This window comes from Nipponia nippon, unplaced genomic scaffold, assembly GCF_047370975.1.
Source record: "Nipponia nippon isolate SJK-2023a ecotype South Korea unplaced genomic scaffold, ASM4737097v1 scaffold_1, whole genome shotgun sequence".
NCBI lineage: Eukaryota > Metazoa > Chordata > Aves > Pelecaniformes > Threskiornithidae > Nipponia > Nipponia nippon.
Genome location: NW_028262290.1, coordinates 66,888,071 through 66,911,640, shown reverse-complemented (window position 1 = coordinate 66,911,640; position 23,570 = coordinate 66,888,071). Strand labels below are relative to the sequence as shown.

The 23,570-nt window shown below is 42.5% G+C and overlaps 2 protein-coding genes across 5 annotated transcripts in view; one reads left to right on the top strand and one right to left on the bottom strand.

The window, feature by feature from the left end:
* Nucleotides 1-9,016, top strand: part of TEX10 (testis expressed 10) — a 63,390-nt gene extending 54,374 nt beyond the window's left edge. Inside the window, exons 13-16 of the mRNA XM_087758337.1 lie at nucleotides 3,871-3,951; nucleotides 6,141-6,322; nucleotides 7,325-7,535; nucleotides 8,784-9,016. Coding sequence (XP_087614463.1) covers nucleotides 3,871-3,951; nucleotides 6,141-6,322; nucleotides 7,325-7,535; nucleotides 8,784-8,897 — 588 coding nt within the window. The 3' untranslated portion in view covers nucleotides 8,898-9,016. The remainder of the gene's footprint in view (nucleotides 1-3,870; nucleotides 3,952-6,140; nucleotides 6,323-7,324; nucleotides 7,536-8,783) is intronic.
* Nucleotides 9,017-9,494: 478 nt separating this feature from the next.
* Nucleotides 9,495-23,570, bottom strand: part of INVS (inversin) — a 103,881-nt gene continuing 89,805 nt past the window's right edge. For 3 of the 4 annotated variants that reach the window (XM_087758308.1, XM_087758318.1, XM_087758324.1), the window contains 5 exons: nucleotides 21,430-22,237; nucleotides 15,318-15,449; nucleotides 14,485-14,717; nucleotides 13,382-13,462; nucleotides 9,495-10,190 (listed from right to left, as the gene is read on the bottom strand). In XM_087758308.1, the coding sequence (XP_087614434.1) occupies nucleotides 10,075-10,190; nucleotides 13,382-13,462; nucleotides 14,485-14,717; nucleotides 15,318-15,449; nucleotides 21,430-22,237 (1,370 nt within the window). In that variant the 3' untranslated portion in view covers nucleotides 9,495-10,074. The remainder of the gene's footprint in view (nucleotides 10,191-13,381; nucleotides 13,463-14,484; nucleotides 14,718-15,317; nucleotides 15,450-21,429; nucleotides 22,238-23,570) is intronic. The other variant, XM_087758311.1, reaches the window with a different exon arrangement.

Sequence of the window (23,570 nt, the reverse complement as noted above, 5' to 3'; positions counted from 1 at the left end):
CAGGGAGTTGTCCTAGGTGGCCTTCCCAGCCTTCCCCCCGCCCCCGTTTTAGCTCCATTTGGAGTATGTCTTCAGTGTGGCAGGCAAGGAGGCCTGTGTAGTAACATTTTCCTGAAGCACTAGTAGGGAGCCTGCTGTTGTAGTTGTGTGGCTCATTAGTGTGATGGGTAGTTGGGCTTGTCTGATCAAGAAGGTTTGGTTTGAAAAGCTGCCAACGGATTTTGAAGCCTGTAGTATTTGCTGCATAACTCTAACAGTTAATCCCCGTGTTTAAGAGAACGCTTTTCTTTGGCTTAATTTACTCAAGTGGCTATTCAAACAAAATTAAAAAGAAAAAGAAAAAAAAAACAAAGCCCAAACCTCTAAACCCAAACCAAACCTGTTATAAAACACTTGTCTCAAAAAGGTATAAAACCCCCCTATGATCAGAAATGCTCATTCTCTGTCCGTTCACTTCAGTAATACTCTGCAACAAAACTACTCTGGCTTCAGTCCAAAACCAATCTAAGAATGCACCAAAAATGTGATAAATGCTAATCAAATGTAAAATAATGAATCAGCTGTGACATTTTATTATGGAAATTAAACATCATGCAAACCCTTGCCTAAGGAAAATTGTCAGGAAAAATACTAATTTTCATGTGATAATTACGTTTTCTTTGCTTTTCATTTCCATGTCTAATAACGTTTCAGTTTCACTTTTTATAACAGGCATTTGTTATGAAAGCCATTTCAAGCAGGATTTAATTTATGGAATTGGAAAGGATTGCCACTCCCACTGAATAGTAGGAAAATAGAACTGGATGTAGGGAATGGTTGTGCTGTTTTGAGGGTCAGAAAGATCTAAAAGGTTGAAAACCAGACTTGCCAATGCGCTTTACCACCACCCTTCTGAGCAAGTATGCTGCTCTTGAATGGTATGGTGCCCGAGTGTCGGTGAATTATACCTGTTATGAAATGCTCCTGCGGTTTCTCATCTCAGGGAGAACCTCGGTGGACTGGTAGGCCTGTTCTAGGGGCGTAGTCCTAGGGGCGAAATGTTAATGATGGCTTTATTAATAAAATCTTAGTTTGCTTGGTGTGGGCCTGGTGGATTTGCCTTCAAGGTCTTTAATTTGTTGACCTCGTGTGGGTATGTATTGAATTAGGAGGAATCTCCCTAGCTTACCGTGTCTAGTGGCGTACTCACAAGCATACGGCATACCCCGTTTGTAAACTTCCTGAGCTCTGTCTTACGAGCAACAGATGTCTCCTGCATTTCCCCTTTCATAATAATCCTTCTGAATTTCCAGCTCTTTGCTGTGTTTGTAAGTGACAATAGTATCCTTTCTCAGGTATAGTTTTGCCAGCCTCGGTGGGTTAAGTTCTTCCATCGACACCTGTCAGACAGGATAGCTGTGCCATTTTTCTGTGCCTGTTCAGTTTGAATTTACCTTTCTTGAAAATGAGTGACTCCTGTTTTGCACAGTATGTCAGAAATGGTCTAAGTAGGGTCTTAGAGTAGTATTGAACAGACGATCACTCTATCTGATCACTTCTATTGTGATTATTGTTATTTTTCCATCCTAAAGTGACATTGGCCTGTTCCGTGGTTGTATCGCAACCATCTTGCGGTCAGTTGTTACGCACAGAATTTTCTCCTCATTTCCAACGGTTAAAACTCCTAGCTGCATGCAGAAGTTTTTTTATTAGTCTCCAAGCGCATGACCTGCCACTTTTGTTTCACCGAGTTTTTTCAGTATCTGTTATTCATCAAACCCATGCGATCTTTTCTATAGGTTAGTCCAGTCCTCCTGTCATGGCAGTGTTTTTCAACTTTGAGCTGTCAGCCGACAGATTTCATCAATGTAGCTTTACCTTTTATGTAAGTGTTACTCATTAAAATATTCAGTCAGATGGGCATCAGAGTTCGTCCTTGACATGACAATCCCCAGTAGTAACCTCTGTCTCAGCTTGACTTTATTCCTTGACACTGCTAATATGCAAATGTTTTGAGTGCGTTTCTTGGGAATATTCCAGAGTACTTCATATTTTATCACTTTAAAATTGCAGTGTACAGAAGCACTGCCATATCTAGGATGGAGTACACAGTTTTAATAGTATTTTTTCATTATTAAATAAAGGTATAGTATCAAAAATAAGGGTATTCAGTGCAAGAGTATCTATAAACCTGTCTTTTAAATAGTCCCACTAGTCAAACAAAATACTTGCACGATTACACCTGTCCTACTGATGAACATGAGCAATGTCCTGACAGTATTATGTTCCATCAAGCAGATGTGTTAAGGATCTCCTGAATTTGGCCAGGTTAAGCAGGGCTAAAAGCATGTGTGGCATGTAACTTTGAAAGAAGCCGAGCACACTTTTCTATCACCACAACTGATACTGCTTGGCCATTTCTGATTAAACCACCACTGGCATCCAGAAGACTTAGGACTGAGTTTTCATACCACAGGACCTTGAGCTAACGGTTCTTTTCCTAACCTTTCCTTTCCTTGGGGTCTCTCTTCAGCTGGAAATATTGTGGACTATTATTTTTGACACAATATGGGCGATGTTTTCTATTTTGTCATTATCTCTTGTTCAAGTGTCTTGACCTGCCGTGATTCAACTTAAGTCTCAAAACCAGGACACTATCACAGAATTTAATCCCTCAAGTCGGATCATTCCGTGAAAGTTTTCTTTATCTCTTTCTTAGCGGAATGGTTTTTGCTTAGTCGAGATATTTGTAAAACTCAGGGGCTTAAACTCTTCCCTCCCTCAAACGTCTGATCTTGCTGTTCTCTTTCTGATTCCCTTAAGCACAAACAGGAGATTTCATTCCTCTTGTATTGGTTCTTTCATCTTCTTTGTGCTTAGCAGGACGTCATGGCTTCTAATGGTCTCGTAACGCACTCGGGCTGGGCGCCTTGCTTTCTGGAGGCTTCAGTTGACACTGGTGGGATAAGCAACAAATGTAAACAGAGGGAGGCCATCCCAGCTCTCTGACTGGTTTGCAAATTATTGGAATAGATGGGAAGGAAAAGAGGAATAGAGAAAGCCGTCTGCCAAGGGTTGTAGTACAGCTTGCTAGCAGATCTACTAGAGCTCTGGTTTCTTTATCCTATCCAGGGGCTATATAGCATTTCATGGGGTCTTGGTCAACTCTTTTTTTTTTTTTTTTTTTTTTTCTCTTTTCTCCCCACCCCCCTCAACCTGGCCATTCTCACTCATATGTTCTTTACTTAAAAAATGAAGATCTGAGTCTTCAGTTCACTTTTTTTTTTTAAACTTCTTTCCGTCATGCCTCTGGGCAGCTAACAGTTTGCTAGTGCCTGATTCTATAAGCACCAGAAAGTGTTTGGCAGTTCATAAAACAAGATTTCCCATTGTAGTATCACATTTCGTATCATCATTGAACGTGATATTTTCGGTGGCGTAGAAGTGTAAATGGATCTTTGCTACTTTCTTCTTTTGTTATATTATTTTTCTCTCCTGTTTGATTGTGATTCTTCTGTTTCGTGCTTGATAAAGTTATTTGGGAAGTTGTTTTCTGAAATTCTTCAGCTCTGAGGAAAGGCATGTGGAGGCTTGGCGTGGCACTGTAGCTGGATAGAACATTTTTGGCCTTCTACTTCTATAACACAGGTAAAACAAAGAAAGCCACTGCCAGAAAACCTAACGGTCTAGGCCGTCATCTCTTTAAACACTGAACAATTCATGTTGGCTATGTTACTCCTATACACTGTAAAGAATCAGTACTTTGAGACAAGCTGCTATGTGTCCCCGTAGGTACTTTGTATTTAGGTCTGTCAGCAAAGTATGACTACACAGTGAATGGTTGCCGGTTGCATTAGAGTACTCAAATATAACTTTGTTTTATTTAAACAGATGATCTGTCACAGCTTGTCCACTGTACCTTCACAAAGTCAGTGTTTTGACATTCTCCAGACTGGCATCTGTAAATACCTGGTAAGTACCATTTTGTCTTCTATGTTAGCTTCTTTGTGATAAATTTTGTAATGGTCTCATTAACCCTCAAATCCACTTATTCCATGTATTTCATGCATAATTTCAACATTTGCAAAAATTTTCAACAAGATAAGCAGAGTTTTAAAAAAAAAAAAAATCTAATAACTGTTGGTATCCGAACTTACATGGATTTTTTTGTTCCGATTTATGAATAGTTCAGCTTGTTTTCAAGCCAGGCCAGCCGCAAATGAAAGGTGTCTTGGTTTGGTTTGCTTTTCAAAACAGAGACTAGCAGCTCTAGATGAGGTTTACAGTCTGTCTTCTCCTTCTAATCCTGAACACGCCCTGAGCTGAGGATGGCAATGGCAAGGCCAGAGCTGGGTAACAGAACTGTCAGGGACAGAATTTGCAGTTCCCTGCGATGCTGCCTGCCGAGAGGGAGGACCTGCCTGTCCCCTCTCGAGATGGTTCTGTGATCTAACAAGTATCCGCAGTTCCCTGTATGGGTGGAGGCCTACTGAAAAACCGCTAAGACGAAAGCTTCCGTAGGAGTGGCTTACCTGTAACTGTAGTCTGGATTTTTGGGGGTAGGTGTTGACTTAAATCACAATTTTTAAATCAGCTTATGTGTTCTCCTACACCGTCTCTTTGAGAGTAAACAGTTAAGTGGATTTTTATAGCTGATTAGACTGCTGCCCAAGGTCTCTGACTGCATGATGGGCAGGGAAGAAAGGCACCGTGTAAGCAACATCCTATATGGGAACTTACTTGAGCAGTCTCATCTACTGAATTTGTATAAATTGAAATGTCTGTGTCCACATCATCTTCCGGGCTGGCTGACTGGTGCGTTTCATCAGCAGTGTTGGCTAATTTGATCTTCAGGATGCTTCTTTATATGCTTCTTTTTTCTTCTACATCCGTCTAGCTCACTATCATTATTTCCTATTTGGGGTTGGTCAGGAACATCGTTACTAGTTTTTATTATTTAGTGCCTCGATGTCCTGTAGTATTCAGCAGGGTCTTGGGGACAGTTGCGGTCCATCTCCTGTCACGCAGGAACGCCATCCGTCTCCTACCTCTGCAGCTGGCTGGTGCGGGGTCAGCGTACGACGGCGATCTGTGCTCGTGGCCTTGAAATACACCTAGTGTCTTACATTGGAAGTATTTCAAAGTTTGAACCCGTCACTGTTCTTTAGCTTTTCCCTCTCATGAGTAATCATACCAATGAAATACATTCCACATTTCTGTAGCTTGTACTTTATTGATCTTTTTCTAAACGTTTTTAAAAGAAACAGCTGACCTTGTGAAGTGAACCAACTGCCTCTGTCAGCTTAAAACAATGTACTTGCAGGTGAGCAAATTAGGCTGCTCTAAAACTCCTTAAATTAGTTTTTTTAATAAGATAAATGGTGCCACATTAGCAATGCATGAATTTTTTTAAATGGCTTTACAGGACAAAAATCTAGGACAGTTACTCAATAGAACTTTGAAATTTAAACTGCTTTCTAATTCGCTGCCTCTACCCCCAAAATATTTTTTCTAAATTATTTATCATGCCCATAAAATCCTTACTCAAGATGATGTTCTCATTTTAACAGCAGCAGAGTACCACCCCAGCTGTGGGCCCACCATATGTTTCCTTAGCTTTAATTTAACTGGGCTCATAATGCTCTCATTCCTGTGGAGCCTGTGGGATTTCTCAGGAGACTCACCCCCATGGCAATCCCGTAGAAGCTTTTCCTTCGGGAGAGTAAACCCGAGCTTCCTTCTACCTCAGGGACTGCTCGCTGCTGTTTCAAGCCATGGAAGGGCTGCTCTGTCCATGCTATGTGCTTAAAAGGAAAGGCCTCTTCTGTCCAAAAGATTCTGTTTGTGCCCGCACCATCTTTCAGAGCAAAGCTCGAAGCAGTGGTGTTTGGTTTTTTTGTTTTTTTTTAAAATATGGTTTAGATGACTGTTTATTTAGAGGGGATGGAATGAAGATGCCGGTTTAACCTGCTGTTGGTATGGGTGACAATTTCTTAGGAAAACAGGGATTTGAAAAAATGTAGTAGCGTGTAGAACTTGAACAGGAACAAAGTAATATGTGTTAGGATATGAAAGATTCGTTCAGCTCTAGACATGCTTGTACACCAGCAAAAAAACTTGTGTCTAAAGCGATGAACTTGTGTTTTTTTGTTTGAATACAGGTTGGATTGGTTGTAATACCCGATAGCACAGCTGGATCTGTTCTATGTGCCATAAATAAGCTCTTGGATCAAGCTTGCATCCTCAGTGAAAACCTGCACAAGTTCTTAGCCTCTTGTTGTTACAGTCTTCTGTACTTTCTGCTAACTTTAGACAAAGAGGATGCAGAACATGTACAGAAAAGGTAATGCTGCTTTTCTTACCATGTTAATTGTCTCTGCCTTTATACTTACAAGTATTTAGAGATGTAAAATGAAAGGATACCCACCCCCCCCCCCCATTTGTTTTGCTGTCTGTCTTTTGCTTACTTCAAAACAGTACTTGGATTTAAGAAAAAGAGCTGCAAAGATAGCTGGAATTATTTAAAACAATAACTGAAGAAGGTTTCATCTCAAATTGTTCTAGTTAGATGTCAGAACCATCCTGACTTTAGAGAGGTGGATCTTTATACCTTAATATTAAGCTTTAGCCTTTAGTTTTATTAGATACATAGAAAAGCAACATGCAAAGGATTTGGCTTTATAAGCTTGTACTCTTAACCGACTTGATATTTCAGCTTTAACAAAACTTCTCAGGCATCATTTTATAGACTGCAAATCCATTTGATTAAAAAAAAACAAACCAAAAGCTACAGATACCAGATTTAAATAAGTTTGTTTACCTGTATAACAGAAATGTCTTTAAAGAGTTTAAACTTCAGATTTTTCCTCTAACTGTTATATATACAGGAAAGTTGTTCAAAGCTTACTTAAATTTTAAGACGCGTTTTTAAAGCCGGTGTCCTCCTTCGCTTCATTTAATGACTTGCATATCACAAAAAGCTGATTCCATTGTCTGATTTCTTCTGAGTCTTAAATAAAGACTCGGGTGTACCTGAACAATGACTGAACCAAAAACCTCTTCCCAGCTGCATCAAGCAGAAATCACACTGTGTAAGAGCTTCAGCAACATTTGTAGCTCCAGGGCAGGACCTTTAAATTTTTTCCAGTGCTGTACATAATTTTGGAATATTTTCAAGTTTAGCATTTTCTGGCGCAAATTTTCTGCTTCGGCAGTAATTATGGTGAAGGCAGTCAGCGCGACTGAATTCAGAGGCACGTTTCCTTGTGCAGCTCTGAGGCTAGTTCACAGAAGCATACTTGAAATGTCCTCAGTCGTTGCAATTTTTGTTCTCTTTTCCTCTCAGGGATGTGCTGTGGGGATCGTGTATTTCTGCGTTAGCACTCCTGCCACGATTACTGAGACTGATGCTGCAAAGTCTGCAAGTGAGCAGGATCTGTCGGGAAGAACTGCCCGTTGTTGCTCAGTTGCTTCGCTTACTAATGCAACATGGTCAGCTCAGGAGCCATATGATCACTAACGAATTTCTGGTGCAACAGATTATCAAGGACATCATGGTATGAAACTTGTTGTTGTCTCCCACAGATTACAAGGGTATATAAGGTTTAAAAATTACTGCAAACACGAAGAAAGGATGTTTAGCAAACCACAAGCTATTCGTTATTATTAGGCTTTTAGTTGTCTTGGAAGTCCGGGCCGTGTAGAAGGCTGCTACTTGTCCGAGCTCCGGTGGTCATTGCACGGACGAGAGAGTTCTGAAGGCTAGCTTGCACCCAGTCCAGCCGCCCTGGACGACAGCTGGCTTCCTACCAAAGCGCACGGGGGGCGGATTACCTACCCAGCCTGTCTGAGGGAGAGCTCTCCCAAAATAAGAAACTACTCTTTTCTGTTGATTGGAGCAGGGGTATATAGGTGTACAAAGATGTTATTAAATCAGACAAACTCTCTTAAATATGTACCGTGCAAAATATATTCTTTCTCTTTCAAGTATTGCAAAACCCGGGGTTTCTATTGACGTGTCTATGTTCCAGTGGTTTGGAGACTATCACAGTTGCTTCTGTCTTCAGGAAAAAAAATCTGAAACTGCCTTTGGACAAAGCTCTCGCTAGTTTTTAGCGCAGAGAGTTTGTATGTCCCACGGCGTTGGATAAGCCACACGTATCCATTGGTAGCTTTTCAAAGGCCCGTTACCAGAAACGTAACCTCGGTGGTGGCGAAAGCACGTGTAAGAGATACCGTGCAAGTTCTCTAACAGAGAACCAACAGGTGGTTGGTTTCTTTTGGCGCTGAAAACGCCTCAGCCAGTTTTTGTGTTGTTCCGCTGCGGCTGGGTTGTGTTTGTTGTTGCTGGGGTTTTCTAACAGCTTATGAATGCTGAGGAGAGTGAATTACTGGACCGTGGGCTGTGTTGGTCTGTTGGGCTACGTCTGTTCTCCTGCAGACCGGGGTATTGAGCGCTCTTGCTTTAGCAGAACCACGCTCATTTGCATTTTAATGGACTATAAATTGCAGAATTGGAAAGTAAGCAAGCCACTAGAAGGGTAAGGAACTCACATCTGGTGAGTTGCATCACTGCATAATGTAACACCAACTTAGCGCACCAAGTAGTAACACTTTACTATTTCGGCTTTAACAGCCATAGCGTGTTAAAATGTATACACGAGAAGAATAACGTCACTGTGTGCAGGTGAACAAGGCCATCTGGTACCTTTAACAGCGCCCCTGATGAACTGTGGAAACAAAGCGAAGCTTTGCAAGTGCTGTGGGTGAAACTGAGTTTTTACCTTTTTTCCCCTTCTTTCCAGACACTGAAGAGTGGTGAAGTTCAAGAGCAGTGGCTAACAGACCTCCATTACTGTTTCAACATCTACCTTGCCTCTCATCCCCAGGGACCTGGCCCGATGAACGCAGTATATTAAAGAGGTCAAACTGCATTTATTGTAAAGCATTTACTTCTATTTAGTTTTGAATGGAAGATGTTGGAACAAAGCTTGTCAATTTTTTTGTAAGTGAAACAGAATAAAAATTTTACAAAGAACTGCATACCTCTGTTGCCTTTCTTTTCAAGCAAGTAGGCGTTACTGGAAGTTGTTGTAGTAGCTGTGGTGACCACAGTCAGGGGCGTTAAAGAAAATCCAGTCTCCTTGAAGCTTAAGTGCGTGCAGAGAAACAGACTTATATTGACTCCCGTCACCTGTTATTTCGAAGCATCATATTAATAAAAAAAAATTAAATTCTGTAATACCAACTAGAAGAAAAAATAGAAAACAATATGCTTTGAAACTAGAGTAACACTTTTTTTATTTTTGCGGAGTTCATATTTTTAAATACTTTGTGCAAGGTAAATACTGTACGCTGACAGCTCCAAAGCTATTGCAAGGACAAGTTTTCTTCTAAAATAGGTCCCATCTTGCTTTCTGTAGAAACTCTTTTTGTGCAGTATAAAAGCAGTTACTAATACGGAAAAAAATGGTGATAATCTCAAAGGGTAGAAAACACGCCCCTAACAATTTCCATAGGCTGTGGAAAGCAATTTATTTACTGAGTGTTTTTTGTCCACATCTCTACTTTTCCTTCCAAACCCACAGCTAGCTAAGAAACAAGTGTTTCTTTAGTACGGAAGTGGAGCACGAAGGCTGTTCTTCCGTTCCGGTTTAGATTTTGAAACACATGTAGTGAATCTGAGGTGAAATGGAGCGGCAGTCTGTCGGAACGGTTACGTCTCTAGCACAGTTTCCCTCTCCTTTGAAACTGCGTTTGATCAACACATTCAAAATTCCTACTTTAGACAACGGAAAACTTTGGGAGCCCCTGCAACTCTATTGTAATGCTGGGCTCAGAGCTTCATTTTCTGTTTCCAAATGCAATTCAGATTTCATCCTGCCAGTAAATAAATTAACGGTTGCATTTAAAAACTAATTTGTACACAAAATAAAATGAGTCCAACTCCTTAGAAATCTGCTTGGCCTGGAATGCTGAGATAATACAAAACTGAAAATTTGTTCAAGTTTTAATATGTTGTAGGCGACTTGTACATTGTGAAAGATAACGGTTGTACCGGACTGTGCTTTTTAAATTCCGAACAGTCAGTTTTGCTTAGTGCTTGAGTCTTGTATTTCTTGATTTTGCAGCAGTGGTTGGTCTCATGTTGTATGAAAATTGCTTTGATTCTCCCATGTTCTCCAGCAAATTAACACACTGTAGGTTGTTCACTGTAAAAGAACAACATGGTTTTGTGAGTAACTCGAGTGGATAAAAAGAAGTTTAATCTATGCTGCATTCTAGATTTTGTAACCAATGAACCTGCGAGGAAAAGAACATGCTTTTTTTTCCTGACATCTCGCTGTTGATGACCTGTAAATAGTTGGGCTTACATGGAATGCTCCTGCGTGTGTTCGGCGCAGCCTGTAATAGAATCATAGAATCGTCAAGGTTGGAAAAGACCCTTAAGATCATCGAGTCCAACCGTCAACCTAGCACTGCCAAGTTCATCTATACCATGTATCTATCCGCTCTTTAAATACCTCCGGGGATGGAGACTCAACCGCTTCCCTGGGCGGCCTGTTCCAATGCTTGACCGCCCTCTCGGTGAAGAAGTTTTTCCTAATGTCTAACCTAAACCTCCCCTGGCGCAGCTTGAGGCCGTTTCCTCTCATCCTACCGCTCGTTACTAGGGAGAAGAGACCGACAATAATAATAATATATAAATAATAACAATAAATAATAACGGAGCTTCGCTTGAGATTCACCCTCATCGGCGAACGACAGTTTGCGGGCTGATGGGTCAGTCGCTGACACCAAGCTCTTGGCTGACTTTGCTGAAGAGCAGCCAGAGATTGTTGTTGAGCAATATTTGGCAACGTTAGGTACTGGGTCAGTTCTAGAAGGCAGGGGAAACCAGTCCAGGCAGGGCTGAAGCGAGCGCTCTCCGAATTATTAGAAAGCAAAAATGAACGTCAGCTGACCGTGCTCTTCAGTTTTGAGTTCAGCTGAATGTCTGGACTCATTCCGTGTTTTTATTTACTGTAATGTGCTGCAAATAATATGCGTGTTTTCCTTTCCCAGTTTTGTGGAGACTGGATGCAAACGTTTCAGTGCTTTATCCCCTTCTGGCCAGGGTCATCCCAAGTGCAAATCTGAACATTTTATTGAGGGGGTGAACCCAGGACATCTTAAGGATGTCTTTCTAAGGCCAAGAATCGCAAAACCTCCTCCTTTACAACTCTATAAACACACTTCGATGTCCCCAGTGAGACAAAAACGGGCTTATCTGTCTGGCCTGCTGCAGCGAGCCTCTTTAAATGCCATTCGCTGACTTGACAAAAGGCATCTATTTAATAAAAAAATACATTAAAAAAGGAACAACTTTCAGGTTCAGAAAGGTTCTAACAACCATAAAGGCCCTATTTGCCAGAATATTTCGAAGTGCCTACCCCACGGCTGTCTGTCCCATCGCAGGCTCCTCCGCTGCCTGTCACCCTCTGCTCCCCCTGCCCCTTTCCTTTCGCTGCCTTCCGCGTGTCCCCACGCCGAAGTGTTGGGCCTGCTTATGCCAAGGAGTTACGGGAGTCTGGTGTCAGTCTCCTCTTACAGGTTTGTCACCGCGTGCTTTTTCCACTAGCTATGAACGTGAAAACTAGGGCTGACAGCCCGCCTTCACCTTCCCAGGCCGCCCCTTCTGCAAGAGGAGAATCAAACGGAGCAGCCCGTGCCGACCTGCTCCAGGCACCCTCGCCAGAAGCGGGGGAGCTGGCATTCGCCACTGACAGCTCTGAACTTTTCCAACAAACGTCACGTTGTCGTGCACGAAGGCAGGCAGGTGAAAAACATGTTCTTGTCTTTAAGTAAGGGCGAAAGTTCCCTGAGCTCCCATTAGGTGAATAAAAGCAGGTAGTGTTCTAAAGGAACTGGGCAGGCTTCCTATCGCTATCCTATTCGTCACCAAGTCATGAAAGCAAAGGACGCTTGGACCTCAAAAGAAAGCCTTTTTATTTCAGAAGACAGGGAGATCTGTTGTCCTGAAAAGTTAAACGAAAAGAAGCATTATTTGCTAAAGCTCTTTTAAATTTAGATTCATGCCTGCATGAAGAGGTGGCAATCGGACACCTGGCCGGTCACGCCTCTTAATTAAAACAGTTGTTTTCAAAAAGCGGAAGAAAAAAAGCCTCTATCTCTTAGCGAGGCAGAAACTCACAATTCTAGTGAACTCAGGGATAGGCCTACTGCCAGCTTGCCTTTTGACTTCATAGTTTTGTAGACCAGTTGGAAAATGTATTTTGCTTCCCTTTGCAAATTATCTGAGCTGCTGTCTCCTCGAAGCATTTGCTTTGGTGCTGTCTCGCTGGGGCCTGCCTCTGAGCTACGCCTGCTACAGCCACACGGACCAAAGGACCACCTGGGCGCTACATCTTCAGCTGGCGAGGCACTAACCTTGCCAGAGCTCCCGTCCCCGAGTGAGTGAAAAAGTCTTAAAAATGCTGTTCAGTAACGAAGTAGGAGGAGAGATGACTATGTACTCTAACCTCATTTTTAAGCTGTATCCGTCAAGTAATGTCACATGCATAAAACTTGCAGCCTTTAGTGACTTTGATGATACTTTTACAATCTGTGTTCTTCGCTGCCATGCTGTATCCCGCGGCGCAGCCCTATCTGCCTGCCTGCACGGCGTGACAGCCCCCGCTGCGCCAGCCCTACTGCCCCGACAGCAGTCCTATCATACAGAGCGTCGCAGTTACAGACAGAACTAAGGCTTTCCCAAGGAAGACCTGGTAATGCCTACATGGCTTTCGAGTTAAGCAGCAAATAAACGCATGATTTTGTTAGCGCCTTAAAACTTACTGCGAGTAAAAATCTGTGAAACGATTGAGGGTCTGTGCACAGCGCAGGAGCCCCCGTTTTAGAAGAAAGGGCAGAGATCGGATGAGTAACTTTGGACTGCCAAGTTTTTGTCCATGCGCTAAACCAAGTATTTCTAACAAACAAGCGTGTACATTTTTGGCACACGTAGAAATCCGCTCGCTTTACTTCTATAGGACTCGTAAATACTTGTGCTGCTAAACCAAAGTATGAGCACCTGTAAGCAGTTTTAACCACAGGTGAATGTTATCTATCTATCTGGCTTATCACTGTGTGAGTCCATTGTATTAAGGTCTTTCCTAGTAGCAGCCCAATGAAAATAGGTTTTCATATAACTGATTCAACATAAGGATAAAAGTACAGTGCTCAAATAAGTCCGAAAGTAGTGAAAGAAAGAGCGTGCAGTCACAACAGCTTGGTAGCAGTTACACGTTTTGATATGAGATCTCAGTTCTTGAGCAGATTTTTTTCTTTTCTAAGAGGAAACCGATCTCGTACACATCTATATATACATATAAACATTACTCTTAAAGTGGACGTGTCCTACCTGAGACCAGCTGCACATCAGAAAGTTTCAGCTTAGAAGGAGGTCTCGTTGGCTGATAGACTTTGCCTTCCTGAGAACGTCCTTTAACAAACAACATGAACAGCTCTGTGTTTATTCATATAAAGATGTGGTTATGTATAGCTATAAACTATTTCACTAGGCTACAGCATTATTTTATTCTAAAGATTACTCTCATTTATGATGAGGAAACTCATGAGACGCTCTATGTGACAGAAAATTCTGACAACCACAACTGGACTTTGACTAAAGTTAAAATACATCTTGCAGTTGCAATAAAGAAGGAGGAAAATAAAATTATTAGCTTTGTTTATTTATTTATTTACTCCTTTTTGGCTATCTACAGAGCCATGATCGTAGTGACTTACCGCCTGGTAAAGCACATCTAGTCAGCACGGCCTTACTCCAGCAGTGATCCCCGCTGTAAAGGAACTCAAGGTTTAAAAGCAATGCTTTCCCTCTACCCTTTCTTCAAGCCGCATTCCTTTGCACCGCGCGCGTTCAGGCATAGCGCAAAGCAGGGCAGCGCTATCGTAAAAGATGATCTTGCTCTTCCAATGAAGAGCAGCTGTCTTCACGCAAAGTTATTAACATGGAACAAGACCATATTCTTCAAATGGAAATATTTAACAAAACAATACAAACCCCCCAAAATTGAAAAGAATGCTTAAAAAAAATTAAACCACGATCCAGATAGCCACTGCGCATTGCTACGGCCAGCTATCCCCAGTTTAACTGCTCGTTTCCCTTCCCACGTTGATATACGTGAGCAGCTCTGGCAACAGAATTATTTGGTTGCTCAAGACCCTTGCTGGAATAATGCTACATGGTGATTCAAACAGCTTTAGCAGCAGCCGTTGTAAACCACAGCGGTATTTTTTTTTTTTTTTCCAACCTGAAATAGAAATACAATTACCCAGAACACCTGAGATTCAGACTAATTTTTATAAATCGTTGAAATCCCTAACAATTAGGTAAGAAGTGTACAGAAGAACCCAAAATACAGAGAAAATAAAAAATGATAAAAATATCATGTTATAAAAATAAAAGCGTAACTATTTAACATACAGTGAAGACAAAATTACCATATATCTGTTTAAGGATGGACTGCTTGCTGGTTTTTATGGCTGAGCTGGTTTTGTTTATAGATTTCGGATTTTTACATGAAGGAACTGATTTCAGAGGGCTATGGTTCAGCTGTTTCTTCCAAGCAACCTGAATGAAGAAGGCAGCCGTCTCTTGTCTCCATTTGTCTTCGTCTTCTTTGCACTGCCGCTTAGCACTGAGAAGCTGAAACAACTCCTGTCGTAGCTGGTAACTAGACAGCAGAAAAGAGAAGAGCGCTTGTTTTAGGTGACCTGTTCTAACTTGAGTGCTTTCCACGCATCAGTTCACATGGTGGATTACATGAGTAACTGGGAAAACAGAACTCCCACTGATGTGCTAAGTCATTTAGGTGAGAAATGTTTGCTCAGAAGAAAAAGTAGGAGCTGGGTTCAATTCTGGGTGCACCCGTTATTTCGCACAGCTAATAAAGACCTGGCATTGCAAAAGTTACAGTACTGCAACATCAGCTTAGCAACTGCTTTATAGCACGTGGAAGACCTGGAGAAGACAAAACCTATAAATATTTATGATATACCAGCACAATCAATACTGTTTTCTCATTTTCACTATATTCACAGCATAATAACACCAAATTTTCTTGCGTGCCTTACCACTTTGTATTCTCAGTCAGCGCCAGAGCCGAGCCAAAGCTCTTACGGGTTCAACTGCACATTTTCCCTACAGAAAACTGAGCTGGTTTCCATCCCTTCTCTGAAGATGCTCCCCCCTCGCCTTGTTTTCAGCAATCTGTTCTTGCCTTTTTTCCCTTCCCTTCCCTTCCCTTCCCAGGCTCCCTGTCTCCCAAGCCAACCTTGCCACGGCTGCTTTGATCCTAGACGCAGCCACAGCCCTGCTCCAAGCAGCACCAGGAGATGATCTGACCTTCTTCCCACTTCGGCCGCTAATGGCACCAGCAGCAAGGAGTTGTTTGCTTTTTTTTCCCCTTGAATCAGATACAAGTATTCAATCAGATATTGGCATTTCACACTCACAAGTCAATTAACTGGCCCAGCAATTAACTCTGAATCTTCCCAGTACAAACCTGTCACAAATGAGCACCGAGTAACGCTTGTAAAATATTAATTATAAGAGTGTTTGGTAATGGGCCAAAACCCATTTATCATCATTCCCTCCAGCATTCAGAAAGGCTTCTGCTGGATGCCCCGGGAAAGGGAAGGAGGGAGAAAGAGGCGATTTTGTTCTGTCGCTCCATCTGCAACAAGTTCTAAATTAAAATAAAAGACAACACAACCAGATACAAATGGTTTAAATATATGTTATAAGCCAATGAACGATATAATTCAAACAAAACAGCAGCCGTATATAGAAAATGAGTCCATAAAAGCACAACAGAATGCCAAAGGGGGATGATATGCTCACTTACAGCCCCAGTAATTTTAAACTTTCCATAAGCTTAGTAAATTACCTCTGTGAAATTTGCTGGGTGAGACAAACGTATTTAATCTTAATTTAGTGGAGCTTCAGAATTCGGGCATCTACGGTTATACAGCTCATTAAAGTACGTAACAAATGTGGGGAGCAACTGCATCTTACCAACAAACGTCCGTAATGCCTGCGAGTTGCAAAGCACGGTATGAATTCGGAACAGGAACAGTATTAAGAGACAGAAATAAAAAGAGATCGAGTTTTGTGAAATAACATGTCACTTAGAACTGTTCAACGGGGTAAGAGAGGAAGAGAAAGTGAAGGGGGGGCACAATTACAGTGACTTGCTAAGATAACTTGAGCTAAGGACGGGTTATGTGAATACCGCTGCAGCAAAAACAACTGGGGAACTGTTTTATCCTTGAGCAGAAAAGGGCACCAAGCTCTTCCCTTGGAATTCGGTAATTACTGGCAGAAGCCTTTGCTGATACGTGAAATGACCCATTCACAGGCACCCCACCTTTGCACCCAGCTATGATTTCATGTTTGTAGAGAACTTGTGGTAGTTTTTGGCAACAAGAAAACAACCGCGAGGCTCTGACGCGGCGAAGATGTAGGCAGTTCTCTTTAGAGCGTGTGCGCGTTTTTTTAATTCCGCTCTCCTGTAACGGATCGTTCCGATCCCGGTGAGAAAAAAGAATGGGACCGAGTTTGATGCTCTATGAATCCGATGTGGCGCCTTAACAAAATAGCCAACGATTAGTCAACAAACCTACTGCACAGGAAAGAAATGTGGAATATATGTGCAGAATGACAACGCTGGCAAATGGTATTCGGATTCATTGTTGCAGAGGCTTTAATCTTAAAAAAATACTGCTGGTAAAGTACGCATATAGCAACAATATATAAAAAACTACAGCTTGACTCCAGCGGGAGAGCGACGGGGACAGCAACCAACTTATTTCCAGCTTCTGTCGACTCAGCGTGGACCCTGGAGACCGGTACCGGCCTCGGTGCCCCCCGAGAGAGCAAGCCAGACACAGAATCTGTAAGCCTCGACGAGCAGGATAAGCAATTAACCTTTGGCAAGCCACACACCTTAAAGTACACTTTTGAAGACTACATTTATAAAGTTTGTGGACTGTGGGAATTGAAACATTTTCCCGAGAAAGGCAAGTTTAATATACTGAAGTAGATCGGTGCCATTGCGTTGCAGCTCACAATAGCTCTCGATAAACATCCGATAAGTAAATCTTGACTGTAAAATTTGCAGAGTGAGACCAATGTATTTAATCTTAATTTAGAGAAATGCCAGAACTCAAGCATGTACTTCTACATGTTTCTAATGTAGAATTATACATTAACTATGTATGATTTTATTGCTGGCTACAAGTACATGCTATTTACCAGTGCAAGCCTGGACCCAACAGACAAACACGAGACTGAGTGGGACCCGCAGCCACACCGTAGGTGCCTGCTTAGAAACTCTGATTTGGTGTACAGTGGATGGGAAATGAGGTATTTCAGAGAGAGGGTCAGAATAACTGCCATATTAGTAGTCAGCACATACAGCTGCCTAGGGCGAGCTAGCTGGAAACGCCAACCATGACTTCTTGGCAGGCAGGTGCCACCATCTGACTTGGGATCCACATCCTAAAACACCCACACCACCTCTTTTTTTGAGATACATCTGAACTCTGCTTCAAAGGAAGAGGCAGAACTCTCTTCTTTTTAAAAATAAACATCGCTGTGGTAACAGCATGGAAATCGGGAGGAGGAAATAATCTGGTCCAGTTTCACAGCTCTCATCACCCATCTGAGTTTCAAAACGCTCGGACAATGAAGCTCACATTGAGCTTGACACGCAAGCAGAAAATTCAGCAGAACTGGTGGGCCTGGGAGAGAAAATGCAGGCGGGAAGCACGGCTCTTCCTAACAACGCAGTGCCCTCACCTCAGCATCGCTGCCCCATGAACTGTTCGCTGTTCTGCATCAAAACATCCACTGAAATAAACGCATTACGATATCGCTGCAAACTCTATGAACGCCATCAAAGCTCCAGCAAGAGGAAACTGCCCGCCGACGAAACGAAATGACAGTGGAGGAACTGCCAAACTAATCTCTCCTGCAGTCTTGCAGAATTTACGATCCTCGTTAGTGTTCTATAAAATATACGTTTTGCAAACAGAACAAATACATTTATTTTTCTTCATTAATTCTTTAAATAACAAATGTCATTTAAACAATCTTTAATCCCCACAATTTCGAAAGTGTTTTAAGTAAGTGCATGCGCTTCTTGCTGAGATAACACACCACTGCTGTTTCAGCAGGTAGATAGTTTAGAAAGATCTATCCAAAACCTTTAGATAGTCAAAACTTTAAATGGAATGCAAAGATTTCTACACAGGTAAGCTAGCTCGACACACGGCTTCAGATCCCAGTTCTTGTGAGGAAGTTTGCACAAGCACTCACGACACATCTTTACACTTTGGCTGAAAGCTATGGCATGTGCCTGCCCCTCTGCAAGGATTTTGCTTCTGAAGGCTATGCTGTTTTCACCGAATTAATAGTATCACTTATACTCTCCTAACCTACTCCTGACTTACCTTAGCTTTTGATATCTCAAAGGGTCTGAACACATAAGACAAGAATTCGGGATCTAAATTAGAAAAGAAGGCCAAGGAGGACATTGCCAGCACTGAGCTGCTTACATAGCGTTCGGAAAAATGGGGGAAGGCGGGCAATGTTTATTCAGCCTCTAGCAAGCAGCAGAGAGAGCTGATGGGAGAAGTGGTGGATCACTGGGAGAAGCAGTGGGTGCTTTGCTTTGCAGTTCAGTGTGGGTATGAGGAACACAGCACAGCATCACAGAATGGTTTGGGTTGGAAGGGACCTTCAAAGATCATCTAGTCCAACTCTCCTGCCACGGGCAGGGACATCTTCAGCTAGATCAGGTTGCTCAAAGCCCTGTCCAGTCTGACCTTGAACATTCCAGGGATGGGGCATCCACAGCTTCTCTGGGCAACCTGTGCCAGTGTCTCACCACCCTTATCATAAAAAATGTCCCCCTTACGTCCAATCTAGCCCTACCCTCTTTCGTTTTAAAACCATTGCCCCTTGTCATGTCACTACAGGCCTTAGTAAAAATTCTCTCTCCGTCCTCCTTCTAAGCCCTAAGATACACTGAAAGGCTGCAATCAGGTCTCCCCGGAGCCTTCTCTTCTCCAGGCTGAACAACCCCAACTCTCTCAGCCTTTCCTCCTAGCAGAGGTGCTCCAGCCCTCTGATCATTTTTGTGGCCCTCCTCTGGACCTGCTCCAACAGGTCCACGTCCTTCCTGTGCTGAGGGCTCCAGAGCTGGACGCATAAATAGCAAACGGAGAGCAAAGATGATTAAAGTACAGAAATAGGTGATACTGTACAAAAAAGTCAGAATTTTCACCAAAAAAGAAGCTCCAAAATGAATTGAAAATACCATGTTCCAAAATTTTAACTTTTCACTGGAATAGGAAGGTACTCACAAAAGCCAGTGTAACATTTATACTCCAACAACAGTGAAGAGGGAACCTGGAATATTACTGGACTGCAAATCCAACCTCATGCTGGGAAATATTTAGACTGATCAGTAAAAGAGCTGGAGCAAACCAAAGTATTTGCTGAGCCAACACAAATGTTTAAATGGCCACATTTCAGTTTAGGAACGAACGGACTGCCAGCTCGGACCGTGGGGCGGCTGGTCTGGTGTCCCTTCCCTGGTAATGGGCAGCGTCAGCTCTTTCTGAGAAAGACAAGACACTTCGTACTTCATAAGTTAACTGTAAAAAGCAATGGGAGAAATACCAGTTCTCAAAACTCCATGAATAAGCAGCCTGTAATACCTGTCTGTCAGCCCCCTGGTGTTTTGTGCAATAGGGAATGCAGGTAACGCTCCACCTTGCAAAACAAGAAACGGGATTTTTTAAGCCTGGAAGCATCACTGTAAGCAGGCAGCACAACCTCATACCTCCTTATTGCCTTTCGTGGTACTTGGCCACAAGATCTTTTCTTGTCAAAACAGCGGGCTAGTACAATAACCATTCAGAACCGTTCTCTCCTAACTTTTGGTCCTGGCCTTGCTTGCTACGGCCCAGAGGACGTTACTGGAGTGGCTGACCAGCCCCGGCTGGCTGCCTCCTGCGGCTGGACGCGGCGACAAAGAGAGCAGGCCCCGATGCTCCAGCTGCCGAGTGCTCCCCTCTGCTCCGTGCCGTGGCTGAGCCGGTTGGATACAGACACTGCCCTACACTGGGAGAACAGCTAGGACTTTGCTTCTGGCACAGCAGAGGGGAGAAACAGCCCCTCCGAATTTCTCCGTGAGGGAAGCAAAGCTTCCAGCATGACCCAGAAGAAGGGAGGTCTACCAGCAACTCAGCATTTATTCTGCAGGCAGTTGGGCATGAAGACCCGATTCTGCTGTTGCAGGAAACTTGCAGGTTTCCCAGGGAGTAGTACCAAGGACGTCTCTACCCTCTGTATGCTCCCAGGCACCTGCCAGCTGCTCCCTTTCATACAGTTTGGTTGGGGGAACAATTTTTGCATCAGTACTGAACTATACTATAGGGCGTGAGAGTTGAATTCTCAAAGGAACTTCCTTGTTAGTTTTTCTTTAATTGCATACTAAGAAATATTAAAACATATATGAATCTGTTAAGCTAGTGAGAGACCTGGAAAGGTCAGTTATTAGTAAAAATCAGCGATTTATAGTTTTCTGCATCCACATAAAAACTGAAGAAAATTTCAATAAAAAATAGGAAATAAGAATTACATATATATTATACGCTTCACCTACGGCTGCCGTACTCTCCCTGTCAATTTTGATAAGAAATCAAAATATTAAGAAGCACGTATATCAAGAATGACTATTTCTGAGGTCAAAACTCATGCATTCATGAAAGCAGGACAATACTGTGGAAAGCAAACACTGGGACATCTCGCTCCCTCCTGTCTGCCTCTTCTGTAGAGCAGTCATTCCTGCTGAATCAGGTTATTCCAGTTAGCTTCAAGTTTTGGCAATGAACAACATCTGAGCTTCCAAATCTCTTGCGGTTTGGTTATCCAGTTAAAAGTCAGGTCAGAATACAATTTCAGGTGTGTCAGTAAATGGTGCTGAACGATCTGGTTACAAAAACCTTTTTTCAGAAAAAAACCTATACCCCTACCTGTGCAAGTTTGCTAATGAACATGACAGCAGCGAACTCTAGGCTTAGGCAAATCTTGATCGGCACTCTCTAAAGAAATACCAGTGCTTGAAATAGAGGTTTAATAACTGCTCCCATTATTAAAAATCATCACTTACCTTGCCCTTTTTATGAACTTACTAATGTAATTCCAGGTGACTGGGACACACTTCCACTTGTTTGGTGAAAGATTATTAAATTCCTGATTTATCACTGGCAACGTTGTAAGCAAAAGGACCAAATAAAGCGCATTGCCGACAAGGCTAATGTAATTTACGTCTACTTGTATCTCTTCTGTAGCTACTGAAACAGTAGTCTTACCTTCTCCATGTCCTCTGTATGACTGTAGCAGCATAGTTCTTCTTCCGAAACAGCTCTTTTCTTTTTCTTTCTTTTTCTATTATCTGCATTCGAATCTCTAAAGGGATTAGTTCAATATTTGTGTTTTGCCATGCGACAGAACATAATTGATCATCTGCATTCCTGGATCCAATTACGCCTGTTTTTTCCAAGTTCAAACTGTCATCAGGAGCAGAGCATGCTGCTGGGTTTCTTGGCACAGTTCTGGTAGGTTCTGCCTCAGCAGACAACAAAGGGGAGGCCTTTTTTGCTAATTCGTTATTTCCCACTTTGCTAGTTTGTTCTACAGCATGCACGCTGTCCTTTCTGGTGTTTCCAAATACAGTTTTGGCACTACCTGGTCTACTAGAGCCAGCTGGTGAACACCGCTCATCGTTTACCTCTTTATTTCTGGATTTCTGCTGATGCCTTTTGCCTTTGGAGGAAGCTTCACGCTGCTTTGAGTTTCTTGCCGCTCCACCAGTACAACTGACGTTGCAGAAGAACACAGCCGTTCCTTCACAGTGGTCTCCGTTGCCAGATGAAGACCGACTTTGATCTCTTAATTTTTCCCCAACACTAGCAGTCCTACAAGCAGAAGAAGTATGCCTTCTGCTCCTCCGAGCACAACTACCCGTTGCCTCGACAGCGTGCTCCTTGTGCTTTTCTCCATCCAGTTCTGTAGCAGCTGCAGCCTCATGTTTCACTTCAACTTTTGTTCCCTCTTTTGCTTTGCCACAATGGAAATGGACACAACTTGACTTGCTTTTGATGTGTTTCCTCAATGAATCTTTAGACAGAGAAATGGAAACCAACATTCAGTCTCTGATTCAGCAAGTCATAGTTTATGTCTCTACTTTTTTTGCTCAGTTACCTTTGAGGCACACTGGGATTTACTTAGATGAAAAAAATGTGTAAGCAGGAAGAATCAGAAGAGGAGGCGATTGCCTGTAACACTACAGTCCCAAACTTTTTCATTTGCTTACTGTTCTACAAGTATTTTTCTTTCTCCCGTTACGCTTGAGTTAGATGCCTAAAAAAAGTTCAGAGGGAGAAACTATTTCTTCACCTACCTGAATACACTGCTGTTCCCCAAAGAAACCAGCTCACCACGTGGCGCAGGAAGGCAGCCCCACGAACACATCTGCTCGTTCCAGTGAAGACGCCGTCACAGACCTTCACTGTTTCAAGCTTCTTTGCTAAGCTTCTGCTCTAGCCACCCTGCGTCCCGGCGCACGATGACAGACAGGGTAACCCACGCACCCAGGAAACCCAGAGCGCTCGGCTTCTCAGTACTTTCCTTGACATCCTAAATGAAACTATCAATTCCTTCCCATTTTTTCCCTTGCTGCAAGATGTCTTTTCCAAGCCCAGGGTGGGAAGATAAATCCTGTGGGATCACTGCTTCTGAACACTCTTGTGAAGATGACTCGGAAACGAGACTGGAGTGTAAAACTGAAAATCTCCATCTACCATCCACCTTCTATTTTGTCAGGAAACTAACAGGGGAATGAGAAAATAGATCAGACAGGATGAAATGTAACAGATAGGGTGTTAAAGGGTAGGTAAGAGGGGAAAAAGAAAAGAAAGAGATCTTTGATATAGGGGAATTACAGAAAATCTTCTGGATTATCTAAAACCTGGTAAAACCATGCTACATTTCTCCTCGCTGTAACACTTTTACAGGATACTCCCTTGACTGGATAGCAGAATATGGCAGATTAACAGATTATACAGAAGAAACTGAGGATTATCATCAATGATGTCTCCAACAGAGAAGATTTATCACGGTGACAGGTCAGTATGGGCTGAGAGGTTACTCTTATACCTGATTGTCACATGGGTAATTAGCCCTGTATGTTCTGGGACAGAGGAAAAAAGTCTATTAATTTAATTAATTAAAAAAACTAACTATTTTAATCTATTATTTTAATCTCCCAGAATGAAGAAGGAAATTCCACCCCCGCCCCCCGTCATTACACCAGGGGAATAAACAATTTGAAAAATGTGCCTTCTGAAGCCAAGATTTCTGTGGGCATAATCCCGCTCTTAAGGAAGGCAGGTACAAAAGTGCCAGTGCCATCAATAAAAACGGTATAGGGCTGACAGTCAATTCAAACGTA